At 42.2% G+C, this 24077-nt stretch overlaps 2 protein-coding genes across 3 annotated transcripts in view; one reads left to right on the top strand and one right to left on the bottom strand.

Annotated features, from left to right (window-relative positions):
• Window positions 1-662: 662 nt before the first annotated feature.
• On the top strand, window positions 663-12293 carry DUSP28 (dual specificity phosphatase 28). Its single transcript, XM_089672357.1, has 2 exons — window positions 663-1133; window positions 9699-12293. Exons 1-2 carry the CDS (start codon window positions 789-791, stop codon window positions 9789-9791), a joined length of 438 nt encoding a protein of 145 aa, XP_089528483.1. The 5' UTR covers window positions 663-788; the 3' UTR covers window positions 9792-12293.
• A 5899-nt stretch (window positions 12294-18192) lies between these two features.
• The window catches only part of LOC149467021 (claudin-15-like), a 75687-nt gene continuing 69802 nt past the window's right edge, over window positions 18193-24077 (bottom strand). For both annotated transcript variants that reach the window (XM_089672355.1, XM_089672356.1), the window contains 3 exons: window positions 22944-23025; window positions 19055-19168; window positions 18193-18648 (listed from right to left, as the gene is read on the bottom strand). In XM_089672355.1, coding sequence (XP_089528481.1) covers window positions 18552-18648; window positions 19055-19168; window positions 22944-23025 — 293 coding nt within the window. In that variant the 3' untranslated portion in view covers window positions 18193-18551. The remainder of the gene's footprint in view (window positions 18649-19054; window positions 19169-22943; window positions 23026-24077) is intronic.

Below are 24077 nucleotides of genomic sequence, written 5' to 3'. Positions count from 1 at the left end.
ATCAGAATACATTTTGGCCAAAATGTATGAAGAAAGTTGATTTTGTAAATTTTTTATTGGATGTTTTAAACACAAAGTCAGAAATATTGTTTTTTTTTTAAATTGTCGGTATTTTTTTATTTATAGCACAAAAAATAAAAAATGCAGACATGATCAAATACCACTGAAAGAAAGCTGTATTTGTGGGAAAACAAATACATAAATTTCATTTATGTACAGTGTCGCCTGACCTCACAATTGTCAGTTAAAGTAACGCAGCGCCTTATCACAAAAAATGGCCTAGTCAGGAAGGGGGGTAAACCCTCTGGAGGGCAAGTGATTAATTGCAGATCAGAAGGATCATTCAGAATTTACTGATAGGTTCTACACCTTGCACCGTGCTTGGTGTGCTACCATGTACTGCGGTAACATACACATTACTGCAACATAATGGAGTGAACAGGCCCTAGGCTCAATTCACTATACTGAAACACCTAGTTAAAGATCCTTATTTTCAAATAGTGACAGTTCTTTTCATCTGAGTTCAGTAGAATTTGATCATTATCTTGTATAAAGCTTTGTGACTTGAGCCTATGACTATTTTTATAACTAATAAGGAATGCTTTCCTCACAGCAGGGATATCTTGTCAGAGGCTCAGATCTTAAAATAACCGCAGAAGATCTGGCCGGGACAGAGCCTGTATTTCTAGGACAATCAAGCTGCAGGTGTCAGGAAGGGATGTATTTCATGTTGGAAGTTCCCGTGTTGCTGAATGCAAGTAACCTGTTATTTGTAGAATGTAGGTGACATGTCTGAACTGTATAAAGTTACAGACTCCCTATTGATAAGCAATGCTAGAGCTGCCTGCAAGAAGGAACTTCTCATATCAGAGGGAGTGACTTGTTGCATCAACATTTCCAGGAGGCAGCCATTCCCGGACTATAATCTTCACACTCTTCGGATTCCTGTGTTTGATCACCCACTGGAGAACCTGTCTGAACATTTTGACCAATGTGTAGATCTGATAGACAGCACTGTTCGCAGCGGGGGGAAGTGCCTGGTCTATTGTAAGCATGGACGTAGTCGATCAGCTACAATCTGTATTGCATACTTGATGAGATGCAAAAACATGACCCTGGTGGAAGCCTTCCAGGTATACCAGTCTCATGTATTTGTCTTTTGTTTGAATATAATTCCATCATGTTAAGCCCACTAACTATACAGTATGTGTTTGCAGTAATATACATGTAGCTCCCACAGTATGCATGTAATCTTTTGGAATGACAGGGATTCTTTTTGGACCCAAATCCTTCTATAGCCTTTTGTTCTCAGTTGTTCCTGTATAAGATCTCATGTATAAATTGCTATAAATAAGTGTACTTTAAACTACTGAAAGAGTATACATTGGCATCCTGGGCCATATTTCTGCATAACCAACATAAGCCATGGCTTCAGGGAGCAGAACATGCCCACACATCATGTTGTTGACTGTTCATTATACATTCTTGTGTATTAAAGGGTGCCAGACTGCCATCTTGCCTGCCAGTAACTTTTGGTTGGGTCCTTTTTGTTGTCCCTGAACAGTTTTTGTTGGTGTACTGTATTGTTGCCTAGATTTCAACCTCTATAGGTCTGTATACCTAGAGCTGAACTACTAAGGTGACAGCTTGCCTCTTCTTTTATCCATTGCTTCTGAGGCACAGTGCATAAACTTTCTTTTTCATCCCAGCCTCGGCTATGACATCTGATCTTATGTTATACTATTAGAACAACCCTGTCCCTATACAAAATATTTACAAGCAAGCCCTGCCTGTAAAAGAAGATAGTGCATACCAGGGGCAGACTGACAACTCATGGGGCCCCCGGGCAATAGGGGATCATGGGGTCCCTGTGTCCTTTCCCAAACTCAAAAAAGCCTATGAAAAAGGTACCAGGGGCATCTCATGGGGCCCCCTACTGACCCTGGGCCCTCGGACAGTGCCCGAGTTTCCAAATGGTCAGTCCGCCCTTGGTGCATACCCATCTTTCCTGCTGTCTGTTCCACCAAACTCCGCACCAATGCTGAGAAATCTTATGTTGAAGTGCGCCTTTAAACTGACCCTTCCAAAGGCAGTATTCTTCTTGGTGTATAACCACCATATACCTTCCTTCCATTCCATAAAAAAAAATATCTGTCACTCACAATCCAGCGCTGGGTGTAGAAGTGCCAATTGCCAGACCCAAGTGCTGTCTCACAGGGATGAGTACATGACCACTGGATGTGCTGGAGGCGGACAGGAGCTGCAGTAGGTCTAGTCATGCTGCTTTTAGAGTAAAATTAACCTTTTAATATGCCCAGTATGAGCACATTACCTGTTTCTTCCTATTGATGGAAATATGACAGTGGGCTATGGGAAAGGAAACCTGTTCATAAAAAAGAATCTTGGACTAAAATGTGTCTTTGTCTATCATCTTAAGTTGATAGGCATGATGTTGATGATTCATGATTCAGTGACATTAAACTTCTTTTAGATGACAAACAATAATATTTATTCAAATGGAATGGTTTTCAACATCAATTTTTTCTTGCCATAGGGTCTGAGGGCCCACTCACTCCAGAACATGCAGGAAACCCACATTCCAAACGCACTATGTGATCTGCTACGGATCTCAGTAGCTTCCTAATGCCACTCCTGATGCAGTGCATTTCCCTGCACCAGATTGTATGGTACCACAGTGCATTTTTAAAAGTAGTGCTTGCACTATTTTTGGTGCAAATCAGTGCAATTTCAGCCCATTCAAATTAATTATATTCAAATTGCAGCACATTGAAAATCGAGTATCTATATACTCGTCCCCAACATAAATGTAAATAAAGAATCCCCCTATGGGAGTTTAATGCAGCAACCATATAATTGCACATATGCTCAAAATACATTTTTTAAAACATATACTTTATTACATGGACATATTTGTGAAAGATACATTATCTTTAAAAACATTAGCTCTGATAGATATTGCAAGGATATTTCCTTCACATTATAACAAAATTCCAAAAAGTTACCCCAATCATTTAATTTCAGTGTCCACATTTTTCAGTTTATTTGGCACATGTTTAAACTAACTTGCACTTTGCTTGTAATGTGATTAAAGGTTGTGTTGCATTAAATGTTAACAAAATACAACATGTTTCTGTTGGTCTATCCATGATAGCAGGGGCGGACTGACAACTCATGGGGCCCCCGGGCAGTAAGAGATAATGTGGCCCCCTGTGCCCCCACCTACACTGAAGCACACCCACACAGCACCCTACCTACATATTGCAGCTCAGCTGCATAGAAGGGGAATTTACAGTCAGGTCCATAAATATTGGGACATCGACACAATTCTAACATTTTTGGCTCTATACACCACCACAATGGATTTGAAATGAAACGAACAAGATGTGCTTCAACTGCAGACTGTCAGCTTTAATGTGAGGGTATTTACATCCAAATCAGGTGAACGGTGTAGGAATTACAACAGTGTGCATATGTGCCTCCCACTTGTTAAGGGACCAAAAGTAATGAGACAGAATAATAATCATAAATCAAACTTTCACTTTTTAATACTTGGTTGCAAATCCTTTGCAGTCAATTACAGCCTGGAACACATCCCTGGTGATGCTCTACCAGGCCTCTACTGCAACTGTCTTCAGTTCCTGCTTGCTCTTGGGGCATTTTCCCTTCAGTTTTGTCTTCAGCAAGTGAAATGCATGCTCAATCGGATTCAGGTCAGGTGATTGACTTGGCCATTGCATAACATTCCACTTCTTTCCCTTAAAAAACTCTTTGGTTGCTTTTGCAGTATGCTTTGGGTCATTGTCCATCTGCACTGTGAAGCGGCGTCCAATTAGTTCTGAAGCATTTGGCTGAATATGAGCAGATAATATTGCCCGAAACACTTCAGAATTCATCCTGCTGCTTTTGTCAGCAGTCACATCATTTATAAATACAAGAGAACCAGTTCCATTGGCAGCCATACATGCCCACGCCATGACACTACCACCACCATGCTTCACTGATGAGGTGGTATGCTTAGGATCATGAGCAGTTCCTTTCCTTCTCCATACACTTCTCTTCCCATCACTCTGGTACAAGTTGATCTTGGTCTCATCTGTCCATAGGATGTTGTTCCAGAACTGTGAAGGCTTTTTTAGATGTTGTTTGGCAAACTCTAATCTGGCCTTCCTGTTTTTGAGGCTCACCAATGGTTTACATCTTGTGGTGAACCCTCTGTATTCACTCTGGTGAAGTCTTCTCTTGATTGTTGACTTTGACACACATACACCTACTTCCTGGAGAGTGTTCTTGATCTGGCCAACTGTTGTGAAGGGTGTTTTCTTCAGCAGGGAAAGAATTCTTCGGTCATCCACCACAGTTGTTTTCCGTGGTCTTCCGGGTCTTTTGGTGTTGCTGAGCTCTCCGGTGCGTTCCTTCTTTTTAAGAATGTTCCAAACAGTTGTTTTGGCCACGCCTAATGTTTTTGCTATCTCTCTGATGGGTTTGTTTTGTTTTTTCAGCCTAATGATGGCTTGCTTCACTGATAGTGACAGCTCTTTGGATCTCATCTTGAGAGTTGACAGCAACAGATTACAAATGCAAATAGCACACTTGAAATGGACGCTGGACCTTTTATCTGCTCATTGTAACTGGGATAATGAGGGAATAACACACACCTGGCCATGGAACAGCTGAGAAGCCAATTGTCCCATTACTTTTGGTCCCTTAACAAGTGGGAGGCATATATGCAAACTGTTGTAATTCCTACACCGTTCACCTGATTTGGATGTAAATACCCTAAAAAATGGTTGGAGGAAGGAATGAAGGAAGGGGAGGGAGGAAGGAAGAAAAAGGAGGGAGGAAATGGAGGAAGGAAGGAAGGAAGGAAGGGGATGGAGGAAGGAAGAAAAGAGAGGGAGGGAATGGATGGAGGAAGGAAGGAAATGGATGGAGGAAGGAAGGAAGAAAAGGGAGGGAGGGAGGGAATGGATGAAGGAAGGAAGGAAAGAAGGGAGTGAAGGAAGTAAGAAAAGGGAGGGAGGGAATGGATGAAGGAAGGAATGAAGGAGAGGGAGGGAATGAAAGAAGAAAGGAAGGGAGGAAGGAAGGAAATGAAAGGAGGAGAGGGATGAAAGAATGAAGGGAGGGGATGGAGGAAGGAAGAAAAGGGAGGGAGAGAGGGAATGGATGGAGGAAGGAAGGAATGGATGGAGGAAGGGATGAAGGAAGGGGAGGGAAAGAAGGAATGAAGGAAGGAAGAAGTGGAGGGAGGACGGAAGGAAGAAAAGGGAATCAATAGAGAAAGGAAGGAAGGAGGGGTAGAGAAGGGAAGAGAGAAAAGGGAGGGAGGGAATGGATGGAGGAAAGAATGAAGGATATCAAAGGAGGGGAGGGAGGAAAGAATTAAGGGAGGGGATGAAGGGAGGGAGGAAGGGAGAATGGAAGAAAGTATTAAAGGAAGGGGAGGAGAGGGGGAAAGAAGGAAGGAGTGATTGAAAGATGAGGAGGAAGGTAAGGAAAAAATGAAGGGATGGGATAGAGGAAGGAATGAAGGTAAGGAAGAAAAGGGAGGGAGGGAATGGAGGAAGGAAGGAAAAAAGAAAATGGATGGAGGAAGGAAGGAAGAAAAGGGAGGGAGGGAGGGAATGGATGAAGGAAGGAAGGAAAGAAAAAATGGTGGGATGAAATAGATAAAGGAAGGAAAGAAGGGGAGGGAGGGAGAATGAAAGGAAGTAAGGGAAAGAGGGAGGGAAGGAAGGAAAGCATGAAGGGAGGGCATAGAGGAAGGAAGAAAAGGGAGGGAGGGAATGGATGGAGGAAGGAAGGAAATGGATGGAGAAAAGAATGAAGGAAAAGAAAGGAAGGAGGGGAGGGAGGGAGGAAGAAAGGAAATGAAAGGAGGGGAGGGAGGGAGGGAGGCAGGAAGAAAGGAAGGATATGAAAGGAAGGGAGGGAGGAAAGAATGAAGGGAGGGAGGAAGGGAGAAAGGAAGGAATGATTGAAGGACGAGGAGGAAGGGAAGGAAAAAATTAAGGGAGGGGATAGAGGAAGGAATGAAGGTAAGGAAGAAAAGGGAGGGAGGGAATGGAGGAAGGAAGGAAGGAAGAAAATGGATGGAGGACAGAAGGAAGGGGAGGGAAGAAAGGGGAGGAAGGAAGGAATGAAGGAAGAAAAAGGAGGGATGAAATAGATGAAGGAAGGAAGGAAAGAAGACGAGGGAGGGAAAGCAAAAGGAAGGAAGGGAGAGAGGGAGGGAAGGAAGGAAGGAAAGAATGAAGGGAGGGGATGGAGGAAGGAAGAAAAGGGAGGGAGGGAGGGAATGGATAGAGGAAGGAAGGAAATGGATGGAGGAAGGAATGAAGGGGAGGGAAAGAAGGGAGGAAGGAAGAAAAGGGAGGGAGGGAGGGAGGGAATAGATGAAGGAAGGAAAGAAGGAGAGAAGAAAAGGGAGGAATGGAATGGAAGGAGAAAGGAAGGAATGAAGAAAGGGGAGAGGGGTAGAGAGAGAGAGGGGGGAGAGGGAGGGGGAGGTATAGAGAGCGGGGAGGGAGAGAGAGATAGAGAGAGAGAGAGGGTATGACCAGAAATGTGTGGGAACACAGGCGTGGTCAGGGCTGGAGAGGTGGAATGGTCAGGCAGGCCGTATGGGTGTGTAATGCACCGTCTGGCGGTACCTCTAGCAACCCACGGAATAGGATTCCCCAGAGTGCGGAGCCTAAGTCCCAGTCTGCTTGCTCACCAGGGCCCCTGATGGTGGGGATAGACTTGGAGCAGACAGAGACCAGGTCGCGGCCCCTAAGTACACCCACCCATGGTGGAGGGATCCACCAGAGGTATATTCTGGAGGAGAGCCTGACGTGAAGAGGCGGATGGGTCCGTGTAGGATGGATGGCTAAGCAGAAGCGTAGTCAGACAGCTGGGTCGGTAACGGTGGGGACAGCGCGGTACAAGGCAGCAGGCACAGAATAGTCGGGTCACTCGCCGAGTCAGTAACAGGAGATCAGATCCAATGAGGGTATCCAAGAGAAGTCAGACAGGCCAGGGATCAGAGCAGGAGAAGTCAACAGAGGTCAGGATCAAAGCAGGGTCAGCAACAAATCAGATAGGCAGATATGCAGGAACACAGGATACCAGGTACAGGGGCTCATGGGAAACAAACACCAAGGCACTGACTGCAGGTCTGGCCATTGCTTAAATACACCTCCTGCAATCAGCCTCAGGTGATGGCTTGATTGCAGGAGTGAGATTCTGGCTGCTCAGAGCACCCGCTGGCCAGCACTGGTACTGCAGCCCACAAGGCAGGTGAGCCCCAGCACCACCTGTGCTGAGCCCATTCCTGACAGAGGGAGAGGGGTAGAGAGGGAGAATCACAGAGCTGCCCACTGATCTGGACAGGAGAGGCAGAGCAGATCCTCTCTCCTCTGCTCTGCAGTGGAGGATGGGGGGAGGGGCTGGACACTGTCAGAGAAGACGAGGCATCAGAGACTTGCAAGGGGGGGCTGAGGATCACAGAGGGGGGAGGGGGCCCAGGAGGGGAATCCGATGCACAGTCAGGGATGATGGGTGCAGCACCGATCTCCCTGCATGGATTTCAACAAGGCAGCTGGAAGTATCTCCCTCCTGCAGCTTTCAGATGCTTCATTGAAATCCATGCAGGGAGATCGGTGCTGTCACTGTCCCTCCCTTGCACTGATCACCTCCGCCTTTCTTCCTGATACAGATCATCCATGGGGGCGGGGTGTGTGCAGGGTGTGTGCGCAGGGTGTGTGCAGTGAACATCCCGCACCCATGGATGATATGCCTGTCACCTTCCCACTGCCCACCGGCTCCATCACCAGCACAGTGTCTGGACCCGTCACCTGACTCACTCTGCCATCAGGTGAAGTGACAGGTGAGCAACGTCTGGATCGGGATCTGAGACTGCCTCCTTCTCTGCTCCCCACACTGTCACTGGACAGTGATCCTCTCACGGGCAATCTACTGTCCCCGGGCCCTCGGGCAATGCCCGAATGGTCAGTGCGCCCCTGCATGATAGTGTTTATCACCGTGATAAAATGGTATTCATCACTATGCTAGTATACATTTTGTCAGATTTCCGGTTAAATTGAATATCCATTCAATTTTTTTTATATACTTTTGTATAGAGCTGGAAAAGATTAGGACCTGTTTCTGTAGCAGAATTTCCCTAATTTCCTAACTGGTGAAACTGATGTCAGAAGGAAAGGAAGTGAGGGAAAATCTCTTGTATTACCTTATACTTTATATTGATTTCTACTGTTCAGTCAGATTTATTTTTACATTTTTATCAAGGGACTTTCTGTTTCACAGAGCTGCTGGACTACAAGTATATATTATGACCCAGCAAGCGCTGGCAGGTACACCCTACTCTGATTCCATCAGTCCTGAGGATCCTTGATTCATGCTTGTGCAACGCATTACTTGAGCACAGGGCCTCATGGGAAACGTAGTAGAAGGGAAGCAGTGCATATGACTAGGATGAGCCGTGCACTGCTCCAGACTGGGAGTTTGGTGATACTTCCTCTGAGATTTTCAGGGCAATGCATCTACAGTATTGAAAGAACACTTTTTATGGTTCATTCAAAAGGAAAAAGAGGCTTGGCCCTCCACAACAGTACCAGTTTCTCATGTGACCACTGTTTTAGAGGTCAGTTTAGGTATTGGTGGTTACATTAAGGTTAAAATTTATGATATCCTTCAAAAGGCTGGTGACTCCTATCATTGCTTGTTGGCGAGCTGCAACTGCCTAAGGATCTTCACCACCCAACAAACGTCTGTGTGTGTGGGATATACAGTTACGGGGTTGTAGAGAGTTCCCAGTGTTGCATATGCAGCATTAAAGCTAATCCTTGGTTAATGTATAAGGCTACGTTCACACTAGCCTTGTGTGCAGGCGGCAGAGAGGCGTTTGGGAAGCGTTTTTACCGCTTCCCAAACGCCTCTGCCAATTCTGCACATTACAGCACATGGTGCTGTTCTAACGGGAGCGTTTGCGTCGCGTTGCGTTGCGTCGCGGCAAAACGGACGCCTCTGGACGAGTCAGGAGGCTTTGAAGCCTCCTATTCTCGTCTATGGTGCCGCTCCGCAAACGCCCGGCCGGCGTTTGCGGTGCGTTTGCGACGCGGTTGCGGGGCGTTTGCGGAGCGGTAACACCACTCAAACTGCATTATAGGCGTTTGTGGGGCGTTATTAACGCTCGGCAAACGCCTAGCAACTGCCGCTAAACCGCGCATGCGGCGTTTGCGGAGCGTTAAAAAACGCTCCGCAAACGCCGGACCAACGCTTGCCAAACGCTATAGGGGCGTTTGGCAAGCGTTGGCAAAACAGCCTAGTGTGAACGAGCCCTTACTGATCACTGGTTGATTAAATCTTACTGTATATCTACTGTATATAAGGATTGAGACCCATAAAGCTTGTGAACCTATTTTGCTACTCTGTTTGTACTATTTTACATTTGAAGGAAAAGTGTAATTGGGCTTTATGACTAGACTTTTTTTCTAAATGTTGAGAATATTCTACAGATTTGTATTTTCATATTACAGTAGTGCTACCATAAAGTAAACTTTTTTTTGGTATTTCCAAGACCAGTGATAAGTCCCTTAAATATCACTGAATATAGGGAGTATTGTGAAAGTATACCGAAATAAGTCTAATGTGAATAAATATTTTCTCTTTTTCAGGTGATTAAAACAGTAAGACCATCAGTAGAGCCCAATGCTGGATTCTGGTCCCAGTTGGAATCATATGAAAAATCTCTTCAAAAGAACAACTGAATACAGAAATACTGTGTGGTCCAAACTGTCATATTGTGTAATAATATATTTTGAAATGTCAATTTTAACACAGTAATACTCCCATGCTGCTGAGGTATTATAGATATCACGTTAAGTCTCCCTTTGAACATAATTTCTTGAAGTTGGAATTATAAGTGACATGACTAGTGGACACTAGTACTGGGACAGGAGCTCTTGATATTACATGGTGTTTTTTTTTTTAGTTTGGTCAATCTGGAGTTCCATCTGAGATTTAAAAATGATTTTACAGTTTACTGTATTAAGTAGAATTGTTTACTGAAGCATTGAGCATATTAAACAATGTCGTGTTTTTTTCTTTTGGAATATTTACCTTTTCTTAATTTTTTTATATTGCAATGACATTGCAATATGTGTCAGCACAGCATTTATAGTCTCCACCAGTTCTCCACTTTTTTCTCCAAAAGTGCATGTGACAAGGTGACAACACAGGAGAACAATTGGAAGAGAGGGACAAAGCGTTGTCAACCTGTAATAGAAAGTAGCTAACATAGGACCTTCATGACAGGATTTCTAGGTATTATTTTCTTAAAACCTGTAGATTTCAAGACATTGAAAATTATTTTTAAAAGGTAACTTAAGAAGCCCAAATCAAAGCTGATAGCAAGGCTCTGGCCAGATGGTGTTCATAACACGAAGCCCCTCTGAGAGCCCCTCTGTCACTAGGACACCAGCCAAATCTGAGAGCAACCAAGAAGATGGATCCCTTGATCATGCCTAGGTCTTTGTTACTCCCACAGCTCTGCTTGACAAAATTGAAGCAATGCTTCACAAAGCTCTGCAGACCACATCTAAACAGATGACAGTTAGACTCCTTGTGAAATTAGGGAGCTGGATCAGCATACGAATGCTCAGGAAACCTGAATGGATGACATCATTACCATGGTTAATGGCCACGAGAAGGACCTGGAATCCCTCTACGATGAAAATGCCCTGCTCCATTATTAGATAGAAGCTGCTGAGAACAGACCTTTTGGCCTCCTTGACGGTCCTCTTCCAGGAGCTTGCTCATGATATCCCAGTCAAGCACCTGGAGATCAAAAGAGTTCTCACCAAACAGACAGTGAAATCTTAGAGAAATATTTCAGTTAAGTTGCTAATATACCACTTGAATGAGTTTCTCCTTCTAGCCACAGAGAAGGGCCAGCGTTCATTCCAAGGTCATCGGTATCAGGTTTTTACAGATATCTAAGCTTTCAAAATTACCAAGAGGAGAGCCATAAAAGCCTCCATTGAAACATAGAATTCTTTACATACAGAGGTTTTCCTTTAGGCTCCTTTGCACTGTTGATGGCAGACAAAAATATGCCTGCACTATCCCAAAAAATATACAAGCCCACATGATAAGTCTCAAGGTCATCCTGCACACACCTTACCATGCTTGGACCGCGAGCCCCACTGTGAAGTCCTCACCTAATAAGCCACTATAGTCCATCGCCAGTCCAAGCCCAAAGCCACTTTTTTCAAGATCTCGTTTAGATGGATGATCTGAAAATCTTCAGACCTGCCAATTTCTTCAGTTTCTCCTCTGCACCAGTGACCCTGCGTACAGCTAAATATCAAGTGGGTCCACACTCATTCGATGTGCCTGGTAACTCCTTTGTGATACCCCACTCTTTCTTAGAGGAACAGACTGTGTAATTTGTCTCTGTTCTGCACCACCCGATCCTGTACAGGGATACAAATATTCATTATCCAGACATCTGGTGAAACCACTTTATGAACCTCTGCACACTATGCACCCCAAGGGCTCATGGTGATAATCTTTATCATCTTTCCACACCCAGGCCCTTGCAAGGAAACCCCTGCTCTGCTTGGGTCATTTGCATTCTTAGGTTATTGTAATATACCTCTTGGGCATTCTGGAAAGTGAAGTTTTGCCAGGCAGATTTTGCAGGGAAGAAAATACCTTTGGGATTTGCAGCTTTTTAAATCTGTGCCTCTTCCTGGTGTCTCTCCCAGTCTTGATTCCTGGTGGTCATCTCACTTATGTTTTTTCCTTCCTGCCGACCCCCTTTCCCCTTCCTTCACCCAGGCATGCTGCTCCACATATTGCAAGAGTCTTCTTTTCTGGAGGTCCACAGCTTTTTTTCCCAGGGTAATATTGATGTCCAGTTGTCACCTTTTTTCTGATAATAGATCTGATATCGTTGTTGGGAGTATAAGCATTCAGACCTGGACATGTATTTTGTTCAGCTTTTGATATTTGAAGTTCAGTGTTATTTCAAATGATATACTATATAATATAATTTTGTTTGAGATTGTTACTGTATAGCATTCTGTATATTGACTTTCATTGTCTGTAACTGAATTTAATTTCCATTAATATGAGGTATAGACAGTATTTCTGGAAATGTATATGACTCTCTTGTGCTGATTAATTCTTTGCTATAATCATATAGATTTTCTCGTCAGTCTATGATTTGCTTTTTAGATGCAATAAAGCTGAAACTGATGTCCTGAGGAAGTGGATACAACCGCAAAACACATTGATAAGGGTTTCTGTACATTGTTGTTGTATTTGTGCAATCATGTTACAACTGAATTTACTGCAAAACATTGACAATAGGACAACTTTGAATACTGATTTTGCTGTTTTAGTTGGGATAGCACATTTTTCTCTGTACTATACACACTCTCAGTCTGACTTCCTTAACAAATTGGTTATTGTCAGCCCGTTCTCAGTTTTGCCATTTTTCAGTGCTTCTTTTTACCTCCTGTGCTATCACATGGTCTCATCACACTTCTTTCTCTTACACCTCAGTGTCTGTTTCTTTTCCCCAGACAGCTGGGGTTCCATAGTGTACTAATCCCTACTGATACTCTTGAGAAGCCATACTTATTACTTATATACTTTCAACCAAACTACCACCATGATTATGAACATTCTGACAGTGCATGGTCTAAATTCAGCCAATAAGAGCACTTAGGCTGTCTTTTGGTTTTGATCTGTTCGGGCAGATAGCAAATGTTTACAAAAGGTCCCCCTATCCCTCTGATCTGATTAAACCAAGAGGGGACATGATTAGATCCAAATGAGTAGGGCAATTTGTTTAACAGAAATCAGTTACCCCACCGGGCCAATATATGCCACTAACAGAACTCCTCCAATTTCATACTATGCACCTGATACAGACCAAACCCCTTTCTCTCATGTTTCCTCCTATGATCACTGTCCATCAATGGGAAACACTTAGTCATATGAAAAAGTACACCCCATGCAAATTAGATCATCATTCAATCAGTACCTACAGATATAAGGGAAATACTTGAATAAACTTGCTTTGCACAGCTGCCTACTATTTTTTGTATTAAAATTTGTGACCACTTCTCAATGCAAAATTTCTTCAGTTGCACAATGTTTGTGGGTTTCCTTGCATGTACTGTACCTTTCAATTTTCCCAACAACATTTCAATAGTATTGAATTGAGGGCTTTGATGAGGCCAGTCCATAACCCCTTGTTCCTTATTTTTAGTCTTTTCATTTGTCTATTTTCTAGTTTGCTTCAGATCATTATTGTGTTAAAAGATCCGTTTTTGGTTTAACTTCAACTTGCTGACAGATGTCCTCATATTCTCATTAAGCACAGTTTGATATGATACAGAATTCATAGTTGACTTGATGACTGCAAGCTTCTCAAGCCCTGAGGCAGCAAAGCAACCCCAAGCCGTAATATTTCCACAGTTAGTACAAAGCATGAGAAAACACTAGGTGCATGTCAAGTGCATACATCCTCCCCGCAGTGTTTTGGTCCAAACTTTGGGTGCTTATCCACAAGCATGTCCCTGCTTTATACATGGAACACTCCTAGAGATACCACTTCGTTCTAACACGTTTCACCTCAAAACCTGCCTAATCGTAGAGAATCTCAGTTTTCTGAGCTTTTAATTAGCAGGAACTCATGACAAATTGAACATTTTTGCTGATGATGCCCTGCATTTGATCACCAAATCCATGACATCTATTTAACCTTCTAGATCTATTAGATCAATTAGGTAAGCTATCATATTAATGCCCAGTCAAAATCCCTTAATTTTTCTGTACCCTGTGACATAGTCTATCCCATAAAGCAATCCTTTCATTTTCAAAGCCCCATTCCCCCTAGCTAGGGATTCACTTTACAAACTCATATGACACCTTGTTCACATCTTATTACCATTCTCTTCAGAAATTGAAAACACTCCTATCGACCTTGACTAATTTTTTGGTTTGGTCAAGTGGCAGCAATGAAAATGTCCCTACACCCTAAGCTACTATACCTTTATAGAGTTCTTCCAATCCAGGTCCCTTGCATATCCTACAAACACTCTGATGTACAACCGAAGACAGAGACTGCCTTGCCATACCATGTACCTCCCTAAATTATCCCAGATGCCCCAAATATAACAAATTACTAACTGGCCCCTTAGCTACCACAAATATAATGCCACTACAAAGAGACCTCTCTGAGTAAGTCTTACATTTATTGATATTGATCCCCCTAAGATTGTAACCTGCTTTGAATCTTACCACATGCTAGACCAAATCTGTCCAACCCGTTACTGCACACTCATTAAAATGCAAGAAGCTTGTTTAGGCCACAATATAAGAAGGTGGCACTAGGCAGGTTTTATGTCAAAATAAGCATTACAATGTATTGCCTGAGAGACAATACTACAAATATTGTATAGTGGCTGAACAGTATGTAGGCAGCTTGGTTAGGCTGCAATGTAAGAGGGAGAAATTAGGTAGATTTTATCTTGAACTACAAATTAGAGTGTATTATCTCAGAGACATTAGACAAAAGTTTTTAATAGTATCTGGAATGTAACTGAGCAGTTTGATTAGGCCACAATTTAAGAGGATTGGATGAAGCAGATTTGATCTGGAAATAAACATTAGAGTGTATTATCTGAAAGACAATAGCCATGATTATTGTATAGTGGTAGGACAGTAGGTAAGCAGGTTGGTTAGGCTGCAGTTTAAGAAAAGAGGCAGGTTTTATTTTCAAACGAAATTTACAGTGCATTGTCTAAAACAGCCTTTCTAAACCAGAGCGCCCAGGCACCTTGGGGTGCCTTGAGGTTTCTTCAGGGGTGCCTTGGCTAAATGTCTACAAATTGCCCAAAAGTTACATACAAGCCAGCAGACGGAACAAACCTGCATTTTAGTTACACAAAGCCACAGGTTTTCATTGTGCACCATTACGACCTTCTAGCTGCTGGCGTCTTGACAACCAATTACATCATCAGTTGATAAGGAGGATGTCAGCTGCCTGCACAGTATCATAGTTTGACCCTCCCCTGCCCCTCTCTTTCAGTGCCGGGGTCACATTAGCTTAGTGATGGATAAAAACTGAGGGAGAAGAAAATCACTGGAACAGTACCAGTGTGCAAAAATGTATTTGCTTTGGAAGAATAAATCACCTTGGATGTCCTACATGTGTGGATGTTGCTGCGTTATATAAAACTATTAGAATAGCTTTTCACATTTTAGAATGGGGTGCCCTTTTAAAATGATGGACAGTCTTGAGGCACCCTATTTTAGAATGGGGTGCCTCAAGGCTTCGCATCATTTTAAAGGGTGCCTCGGGACTGTCCATAATTTTAAAGGATGCCTTGGGACTGGCCATAATTTTAAAGGATGCCTTGAATGAAAAAAGGTTGAGAAACACTGGTCTGAAAGATGAGTTAAAAGTATTTTATAGTTGCTGGAAAATTTCACTTTCCCTCTCACTTGTTATGCAGTGTTGTCCTTGATTCACATACTTTTCTGCCCAATGGATCCAGCGTTGTCCTGCAGCAATCCATTGCTCATATGTGACAACCTAGGTCCTGTACTGCCGTCTTGGCCGAGCCACGTGAATGGACAAGCAAAGCTGCGGCTCAGGGTGCCACCATAGCAAGCTGCTTGCTCAGGGGGCACCGGGCAGGAAGAGGAGCCATAAGCACCAGCAGGGGACCTAAGAATTTGAAGATCTAGGCTGCTGTGTGCAAAACCACTGCACAGAGCAGGTAAGTATGACATGCTTGTTATTTAAAAAAAAACAAGACATTAGTTTCACTTTAACATCTGCTGTCTGAACATTGTGTTTTTTATGGAGAATTAATAAATTTGGAGGATTTAAAGAGCAAGCAAGGAGATCATTGAGCCATGCCTTGCTGCCCTGCAGCTCTATATACTCTGGCCAGCTGAAGGACACCTTCCAAGTCCTGAATGTGAGTGCTCAGTATAAAGGATTAAAGGAATACAAAAGCTTCGCTTTTTTTTTTTCAAAATAACAAACATGTCATACTTGTCTGCTCTGTGCTGTAGTCTTGCTTAGAGCAGCCCCGATCCAGTTCTTTTCGGGTCCCCCACCGGCGCTCCTGGCTCCTCCCCCTTGAGCAGTGCCCCCCAGAGTAATACGCTTGCCGCTGTTTGCTGCTGCTGAGCCGCTGCTCTATGCACTCATAAGACACATAGACCTGTGGCTCAACCCTGTCTCCCCCACTCCCTCCTCATTGGCTCACTGGCTGTGACTGACAGCAGAGAGAGCCAGTGGTCTCCCACTTCTGTCTCAGTGAATGAGGAGGGTAAGCCCCCAGACAGCTGAGGCTATTGTGAGCATCGCTGGATCAGAGAGGGATCAGGTAAGGATTGGGGGGGAAGCAGGTGGTGGGCGCTGAACACAGAAGGTTTTTTACCTTCATGCACATGCATGAAGGTAAAAAACCTTGAGCCTTTAGAATCGATTTCAAGCAAAGAAGGGACTACCATTGTATAGTTGTATCAAAAAAACTGCTTCATTATTCACATGTTGGGGTGGGGCCACACACGTGACGTCACCATGCATACTAAAAAAATCCCAGCGCCAATCAAAGAAAGTATACAATTATGCAGCTGTACACCAGTGAAAACCACCAATAATAAATAACACAAAAAACAGCGCAAAAATTAAATACATAAAACTAATCACAAATAAATAAATGTCCGTGCAAAAATATATATATAATATTTCAAACATAAGTCCTTATTTTCCCAAAAGGATTTTCAAAACAATGTTCCAAAATGTGCTTCCACCTAATCACCACATGAAAAATAATATTGACCGCACTCACCAGATGGAGGTGAGTAATAAGCCTCATAGGATATAAGGGATCCTATAGCCCCTCAGGAGGAACTCAAATCACCTTCACCCTGCTTAGATACAGCAATCGACTCCACTCTACTTCTCCATGGAATCCTCAATGTGCAAGGAAAGAAAGGCTACATAGTGTAATACTGCCACTCAATACCATATAAATCAATAGAATAAGGACACTCACATGTTTCAATAAAATAACAGGTCTTGTTTAATAGCCTCAAAGGCTTCAAAGGAACAAGTTTCCAAATTGTAAATATAGGGATCTCACGCTTTAAGGATCACTGTAGAGGATGACCAGCTTTCCACCTCAAAAATGGCTGCTTTAACCGCAAAAGTCGGCATGCGTTCCAAATACCGGAAGTGACGTAGGCCAAGAAGACGGCAGACCAGAAGTGCGTCAATGCATTTCGCCCCACCAACAGGGCGTTTTCAAGCTGTCAGGGGACTCCGGCGGGACTTGCTTTGTGTTATGCAGAGATGTCTATGCATGATGTAAGTGCTATTGCTGAAAAGAAGCAGTTTTTTCAATACTATGTAGAGCAAGGCGCTAAATGATCTCTGTGTGGGATCTATTTGTTTAGTAAGGAGCCTATCAACCCTTTGGTGGAGCTGTCCTGTGGCACATTTTTTCTGTGGTAGGATCTTGTCTCTGTGTGTTCACTCAGAAGCCGGCTATCTGTGGGGACTTATTTCATACATTTTGCTCTTGTATGAATTCTGTGCTTGATTCTCATGAATTGGGACTTTTTATTATTTTATTTTGTTATATTTATGTTTGGTAATTTATTGCTCAATTGCACTTTTCACTACTTGTGAGATTGCACTTTATGAATGTGTTTACATTTTTAGCAGTTTATTTGACGGTTTATGAACTGCTTTTTTTACACATGCATTTATGACAGATTAGTAATGTCAAATTTGCACATATAATTGGAAATTCAATTTAAAGGGCCAGTGCACCTGTATGTGGTTTTATTTTATGTTTAGCATGACTTGTATCTGGATTGTGAATTTTGGTCCTGCAGTTTCTTATCCTTTTTAAGGTTCACCTAGCGCAGGATCGTTTATTTTTTGGGGTTACAAAACATAAGGGTTGGTTCACAGGCAAGACAATTTGCTTTATGTCCTATTGCTTCAGTTTACACCAACACAATGCACTGGTGTGTGCTGAAAAAGGTAAGACATGTTGAATTTTTTTCATAGCACAGGTTGTTACGAAGCACTATATCCCATCACAATGAACTGCCAAACATAGATTTTAATGAACTGTTATGTTTATTAAAGTTTTAAAAAAATGGAAAAAAAAGCGAGCATAGTGATGCATTGTACAGGTCATCACAGCATGTGCACACAATGCACACTAGCGAGCATGCATTAATGTGCACGTTGAGGTGCCTCGCTGGTGTCAATGAGCCCTTGGGCAAGCAAAGACAATTTATACAAAAACCTAATTGTAATATATACTGAGTTATTCGACATTGTTTATTTCTGTCTATTTTATGTACACAGAACAAATTCTAATATCCATAGTGCCTAACAAATCGAACCATACATTAAAAAGTATAAAGTCACTGAAACAGTGAAACTAAACACAGTTTGGAGTCTGGATTGCAGGTTAAACATATGCTCTGTCCATTGAAGCTCCTTCTTTCCTCTCTTTGAATTGGGTGAATTCACTGTCTGGTGCTCCTGAATAGTTGTGTTTGTAGATTCTGAATAAAGAAAGCAATGAAATAGTTATAATGTTCAGGTAAAACATAATCATCATTAATAAAGTCATGACTTCCTGCTGGTGTACTTGTAACAAGGGCCTTTACTATGTACAATGTAATAGCTCTCAGAAGTCTGACAACCTTTATAGTCAGTACTCCCAGTCTTGACCAAAGCACTTTGGTAGAGGGATACAGTGTCTGTTGTCTGCTAACGATTATTCATAATGCATGAAGAAAGAGACTCCCTGGTCAGTGAACTGGCAAAACTCTTTTATAAGCTGCAATTAGTCCTACAATCCTGGACATCTCTGGACCTTCCAAGCACTATCAAATATTTGACTTATACACTGTTCCTGATTTTTGACCACTATTTCCTCTCTATGTATCCATGATAAATGATACATACCCTTTTTTGACAGGTGTTTGCTTCTTCTTGAATGAGCAGCACAGAAAAGAACCTCCAAGAATTGCCAGAAGAGATCCAGCCCATCCAATATACAGAGCAGAGCCAAGCTCATACCTGAGATGGTGAAATATACAAACAGTGGTGACAAAATTGGACTTGGCAGAATGTGTCACTGTTTAGTGCAATGTAAATACTATGGAGTTGACTTACTAAAACTGGAGCATGCAAGATCTGATGAAACTCTGCATAGAACCCAATCAGCTTCCAGATTTATTGCCAAAGCTTAATTGAACAAACTGAAGTTAGAAGCTGATTGGCTACCATGCAGAGCTGCACCAGGTTCTGAGTGCTCCACCTATAGTAAATCTACCATTATATGTCAACAGTTAAATACAATATGCAATACCAAAACTTTTTTAAACCCCTGTCAAGGGTTTTTTTGTTTTTGCTATCTGTTCCAATTGTTGATTGGGTAGATTTACCTTCACTTTCATTTTCAATAAATTGAAACATGTTTATTGAGTTTAAGGGCTCATGTACATGAGCAGCTCCTAAACTCGAGTTTAGGAGCTTTTGGCATTTTTTTGCCAAAGTTCCTAAACTCAACTCCATAAAAGCCTATGTGTCCATGTACACATTGGGTATTAGCAGAGTTTAGGAGCTGCCGCATTTAGGTGAGGTTAAACCTTCCTCTCCTGAATGCAGAAGAATTGCATTCAGGATAGGAATGATTTGACCGCCGACCGCGGGACAATGCAAAATGCGGCAAAACCACTGCAAAAACAATGTACCGCGGTTGCCGTGGTTTTGCCATGATTTGCGTTTTCCCGCTGCCGTCGGTCACGGTAGGCTCGTGTACATGGAGCCTAAGAAAGGTTTAGAAAACATCAAGTTTACATTTCAATTGTGAATTGCAAACAATATAAAGAAATCAGATTAAAATTTTGTTAGATGTTCCACAGAGTCTGCGCTTGTTGTAATGGAAACAAATGTATAGAGGAGCTAAACTCAAGACTAGATTGACAGTCTTGTAGATATTTTGACTCCCGGATATCATTAAATTGTGATTTCCCTTTATTTTCCATCCTGGCGACACTAAGGGAAGACTTTACAAAATTAGGGTAAATTCCTGTTTGAATAGTAGTCAATAAGTATCTGCGTTGGAATATTTCCCCTCTATTTCTGTTACAGTGAAAACTGTAAAATTTTGGACATCCCATCACTTTCTGGACCTGAGACAATGGTCACCAGGATAAATAAAGAGGATAAATCTCTCCAGTGGGGACACAGACACTATCTGAAACAAAAAAACAAAGCTTTGTCTTTAAGTATAATTTGAATTGGAATGTCATGTATTTATTAGAATAGTCTGCTCCCTAATAAAATGTTGGTCTGCTGTGGTTTAAAGTACAGCTGTCATGGGAGAAATAGGAAAGCCGCCATTCCTAGCCTCTATTTCGAAAAAATGTTAGTTGCCTGACTGCTTTGTTGACTTCCGTGCTTCAGTATTTTTGGTCACTGACCAATAGCAGTCCTTGAAGTTCTCTCATGAAAGGTTTACTTTAAATGTATGTAAAGGCTAATATGGGGAAAGGTTAGATCCTTTGACAGTTTTTTTATTGCTGACTACATCCCAGGTGAGAATTTTCACCCCTCTGTTTGTTCTGGTGCAAAAATAATTAGAAATATGTATGGTGTGGATACCATTAATCACCATGGGGCTGTTGCCCTTGTCTCAGCTTTTTTTTTTTGTGCTTGTATATTTATACATTTGGTTCATGGGACAACATGGCTCATTGACTGCTCTTTCTTTGCTTTGTTTCTATTTCTGATTGTGAAATCCCTTTTGTACTTTGAAAAATAAAAGAAAATAAAGGTAAAGGTAAAAGAAAATAAAGGTAAATAAAGAATTAAAAAAAAAGATGAGAAATCCAAAAATGTTGAGTTGTCATAACAGCAGTGAGGTAAAATCCTCCAATGTCAGCATCTGTTTATGTCACAGTTCTTTAAGGTGGGTTCTGTTAACTTTCTAAAAATGTCCCCTTGTTTTGTGTGGTGTTTCTAGGATGGGAAATGAGTCTACTGATTAGGGCACAGATGAAAACAAATAGACTGATTTTTTTATGTAAAACTCAAAAAGGAAAAAAAAGGTTTTGGCTGTATATGAATTTTAAGTAAGCATCAGAAATATATGATAACCTATCATATTACATAATGAAGTGCGCAGATGCAGAACCGGTAAATACAGTATTTTGAATTGATTTCTGTGTACAGTAGGTAGATCCATATATCTCTTTTCTGATGTGAACCTTGACCATTCCTTTGTTTATTCGTTTGTTCATTCCCACCCCTGAAGGAGCGTAATATAATGTCTGTCACATCAGAAAAATGATATTCTTTGCAACACATGCAATTTAAATATTTTTTTATTCACTGCAAATTAGATTATTACTCGCTATATTTTAAAACAGAGGATAACTATATTGCTCAAAAATATTAAAGGAACACTTTTTAATCAAAGTATAGCATCAAGTTAATTAAAAATTAAAAATTGATCTGGTTAGTTAAGTAGCAGAGGGGGATGTTAATCAGTTTCAACTGCTTTGTTGTTAATGAAATTAACAACAGGTGCACTACATGGGCAAGAATGAGACGATCCCCAAGATAGGAATGGTTTTACAGGTGAAGGCCACTGTCATTTTTTCCCCTTACTCATCTTTTATGACTGTTTTTCACTAGTTTTGCATTTGGCTAGGTTCAGTGTCACTACTGGTAGCATGAGGCGATACCTGGACCCTACAGAGGTTTCACAGGCAGTCCAACTCCTCCAGGATGGCACATCAATATGTGCCATTGCCAGAAGGTTTGCTGTGTCTCCCAGAACAGTCTCAAGAGCATGGAGGAGATTCCAGGAGACAGTCAGTCACTCTAGGAAAGCTGGACAGGGCCGTAGAAGGTCCTTAACCCATCAGCAGGACTGGTTTCTGCTCCTTTGTGTAAGGAGGAACAGGATGAGCACTGTCAGAGCCCTACAAAATGACCTCCAGCAGGCCATTGGTGTGATTGTCTCTGACCAAACAATCAGAAACAGATTTCATGAGGGTGGCCTGAGGGCTCGACGTCCTCTAGTGGGCCCTGTGCTCACTGCCCTGCAGCATAGAGCTTGATTGGCATTTGCCATTGAACACCAGAATTGTCAGGTCCTCCACTGGCACCCTGTGCTTTTCACAGTTGACAGCAGGTTCATCCTGAGCACATGTGACAGACGTGAAAGGGTCTAGAGGAGCCATGGAGAATGTTATGCTGCATGTAACATCGTTCAGCATGACTGTTTTGGTGGTGGGTCAGTGATGGTCTGGGGAGGCTTATCCATGGAGGGACACATAGACCTCTACAGGCCACACAATCCAATAGAACACCTCTGGGAAATGTGTTGGTCCATCCGACACCGTCAGGTTGCACCTCAGACTGTCCAGGAGCTCTGTGATTCCCTGGTCCAGATCTGGGAGGAAATACCCCAGGACACCATCCGTCATCTCATTAGGAGCATGACCCGATGTTGTCAGGCATCCATACAAGCACGTGGGGCCATACAAACTACTAAGTAGCATTTTGAGTTGCTGCAATGAAATTTCAGCAAAATGGACTAGCCTGCTGCATCATTTTTTCAAGTTGACTTTCAGGGTGTCTTTGAATTCAGTCTTCTGTAGGTTGATATTTTCATTTCCATCAAACGATGTGGCATCCTAGGTTCCTAACACATTACCCAGTCCATATGAGTATAGATATCCAGCATATTTTTCCCCATTGAGATCTGATGTGTTTTCAAAGTGTTCCTTTAATTTGTTTGAGCAGTGTATAAAGACAATGTAAAATATAAATTGCTTACTTCATTCCAAGGTAGAGAGGATTGAAGAACTCTTGAGTGATCATGGCTGCATACCAAGACACTGCCACTAAGCAGCAGAGCGCTATATGTGCAGAAACATATTGTTACATCTCTGGATATAAAATATGCACCGATTTATAACTACTTACAACTGTACTATATATACTGCAATGCTGTAAATCTATATATATGACTTCAGGCTTTGAGACCAGTGCCCAGTAAACATTTATTTTTAGCCATGACAGTTAGACATAAATGGGCTAAATTTGCTGCTGCAGACCGATGCAAAAGAGACTTTTGCCAGATGATTTGGATCTGTTGGTTCTAAGAATCAAAAAGCAAAGTGACTTACCTCATTTTACAGTACAGCTTGTATATATATATATGTGCACACATCTAAGCCATATTATATACAGTAGCTATAAGCAGATCCTACTTTTCACTCTTCTGGATCTGTATCCCTCTACAAATGTTCCTTTTTTTATGTCTGTGTAGCCTACACTTGCTTGTGCTTGGCTACAACAACATGAAAAAGGAGGCAATGAGGTTGATTTACTAAAAGCAAATAGACTGTGCACTTTGCAAGGGCAGCTGCTCTGGAGTTTAGTAAATGAGATAAAGATTCACTTTGCAAAGAATATCCAATCACATGAAAGTAAAATTAAAAAAACAGCATTTTTGCTTGTACATGGTTGGCTGATAGAAGGCAGCAGAGCTTCTACTCATTTACTAAGCTCTGTAGCAACTGCTCTTGCAGAGTACAACTACACTTTGCAAAGTGCACATTATTTTTCCCTTTTGTAAATCAACCACAATGTGCTTTGTTGCTCCACTCTCTACTGTGATGATGCACTATCCCCTCCAGCCAGCAGGGGGAAAGCCATAGGCAAGCCAGCCCATAGAGTTCAATGCAGAGCGTTGAAAACCATGGAAGTTGTAGTGTGAGACAGCATCCATACAGTGGGGCCTATGGACTCTTCACATTACAGTTCCCAAAAGGCACTAAGAAGCAGGGGGAATGGTGAGATGGCTTTTTACTGAACTGCCCAGGAAACCTTGCTTTTTTTGGCACCGTGGGAACCAATGAGTGCAGATCTGCAGCCTATTGTCAGACTGCTGAGAGGCCAGACCAGC

This window comes from Staurois parvus, unplaced genomic scaffold (genome assembly GCF_062004578.1).
Source record: "Staurois parvus isolate SC_StPar_1 unplaced genomic scaffold, SC_StPar_1.0 ptg000126l, whole genome shotgun sequence".
NCBI classification, from domain to species: Eukaryota; Metazoa; Chordata; class Amphibia; order Anura; family Ranidae; genus Staurois; species Staurois parvus.
Note: the sequence above shows the minus strand (reverse complement) of the source record. Positions and strands in the feature narration are given on the sequence as shown.

Excerpts from the sequence above, each read along its gene's own strand:
- DUSP28 (XM_089672357.1), top strand. The coding sequence starts at position 789 with ATGTCTGAACTGTATAAAGTTACAGACTCCCTATTGATAAGCAATGCT. Across the intron at positions 1,134-9,698 it reads CCCTGGTGGAAGCCTTCCAG|GTGATTAAAACAGTAAGACC; the intron begins GTATACCAGTCT and ends TCTCTTTTTCAG.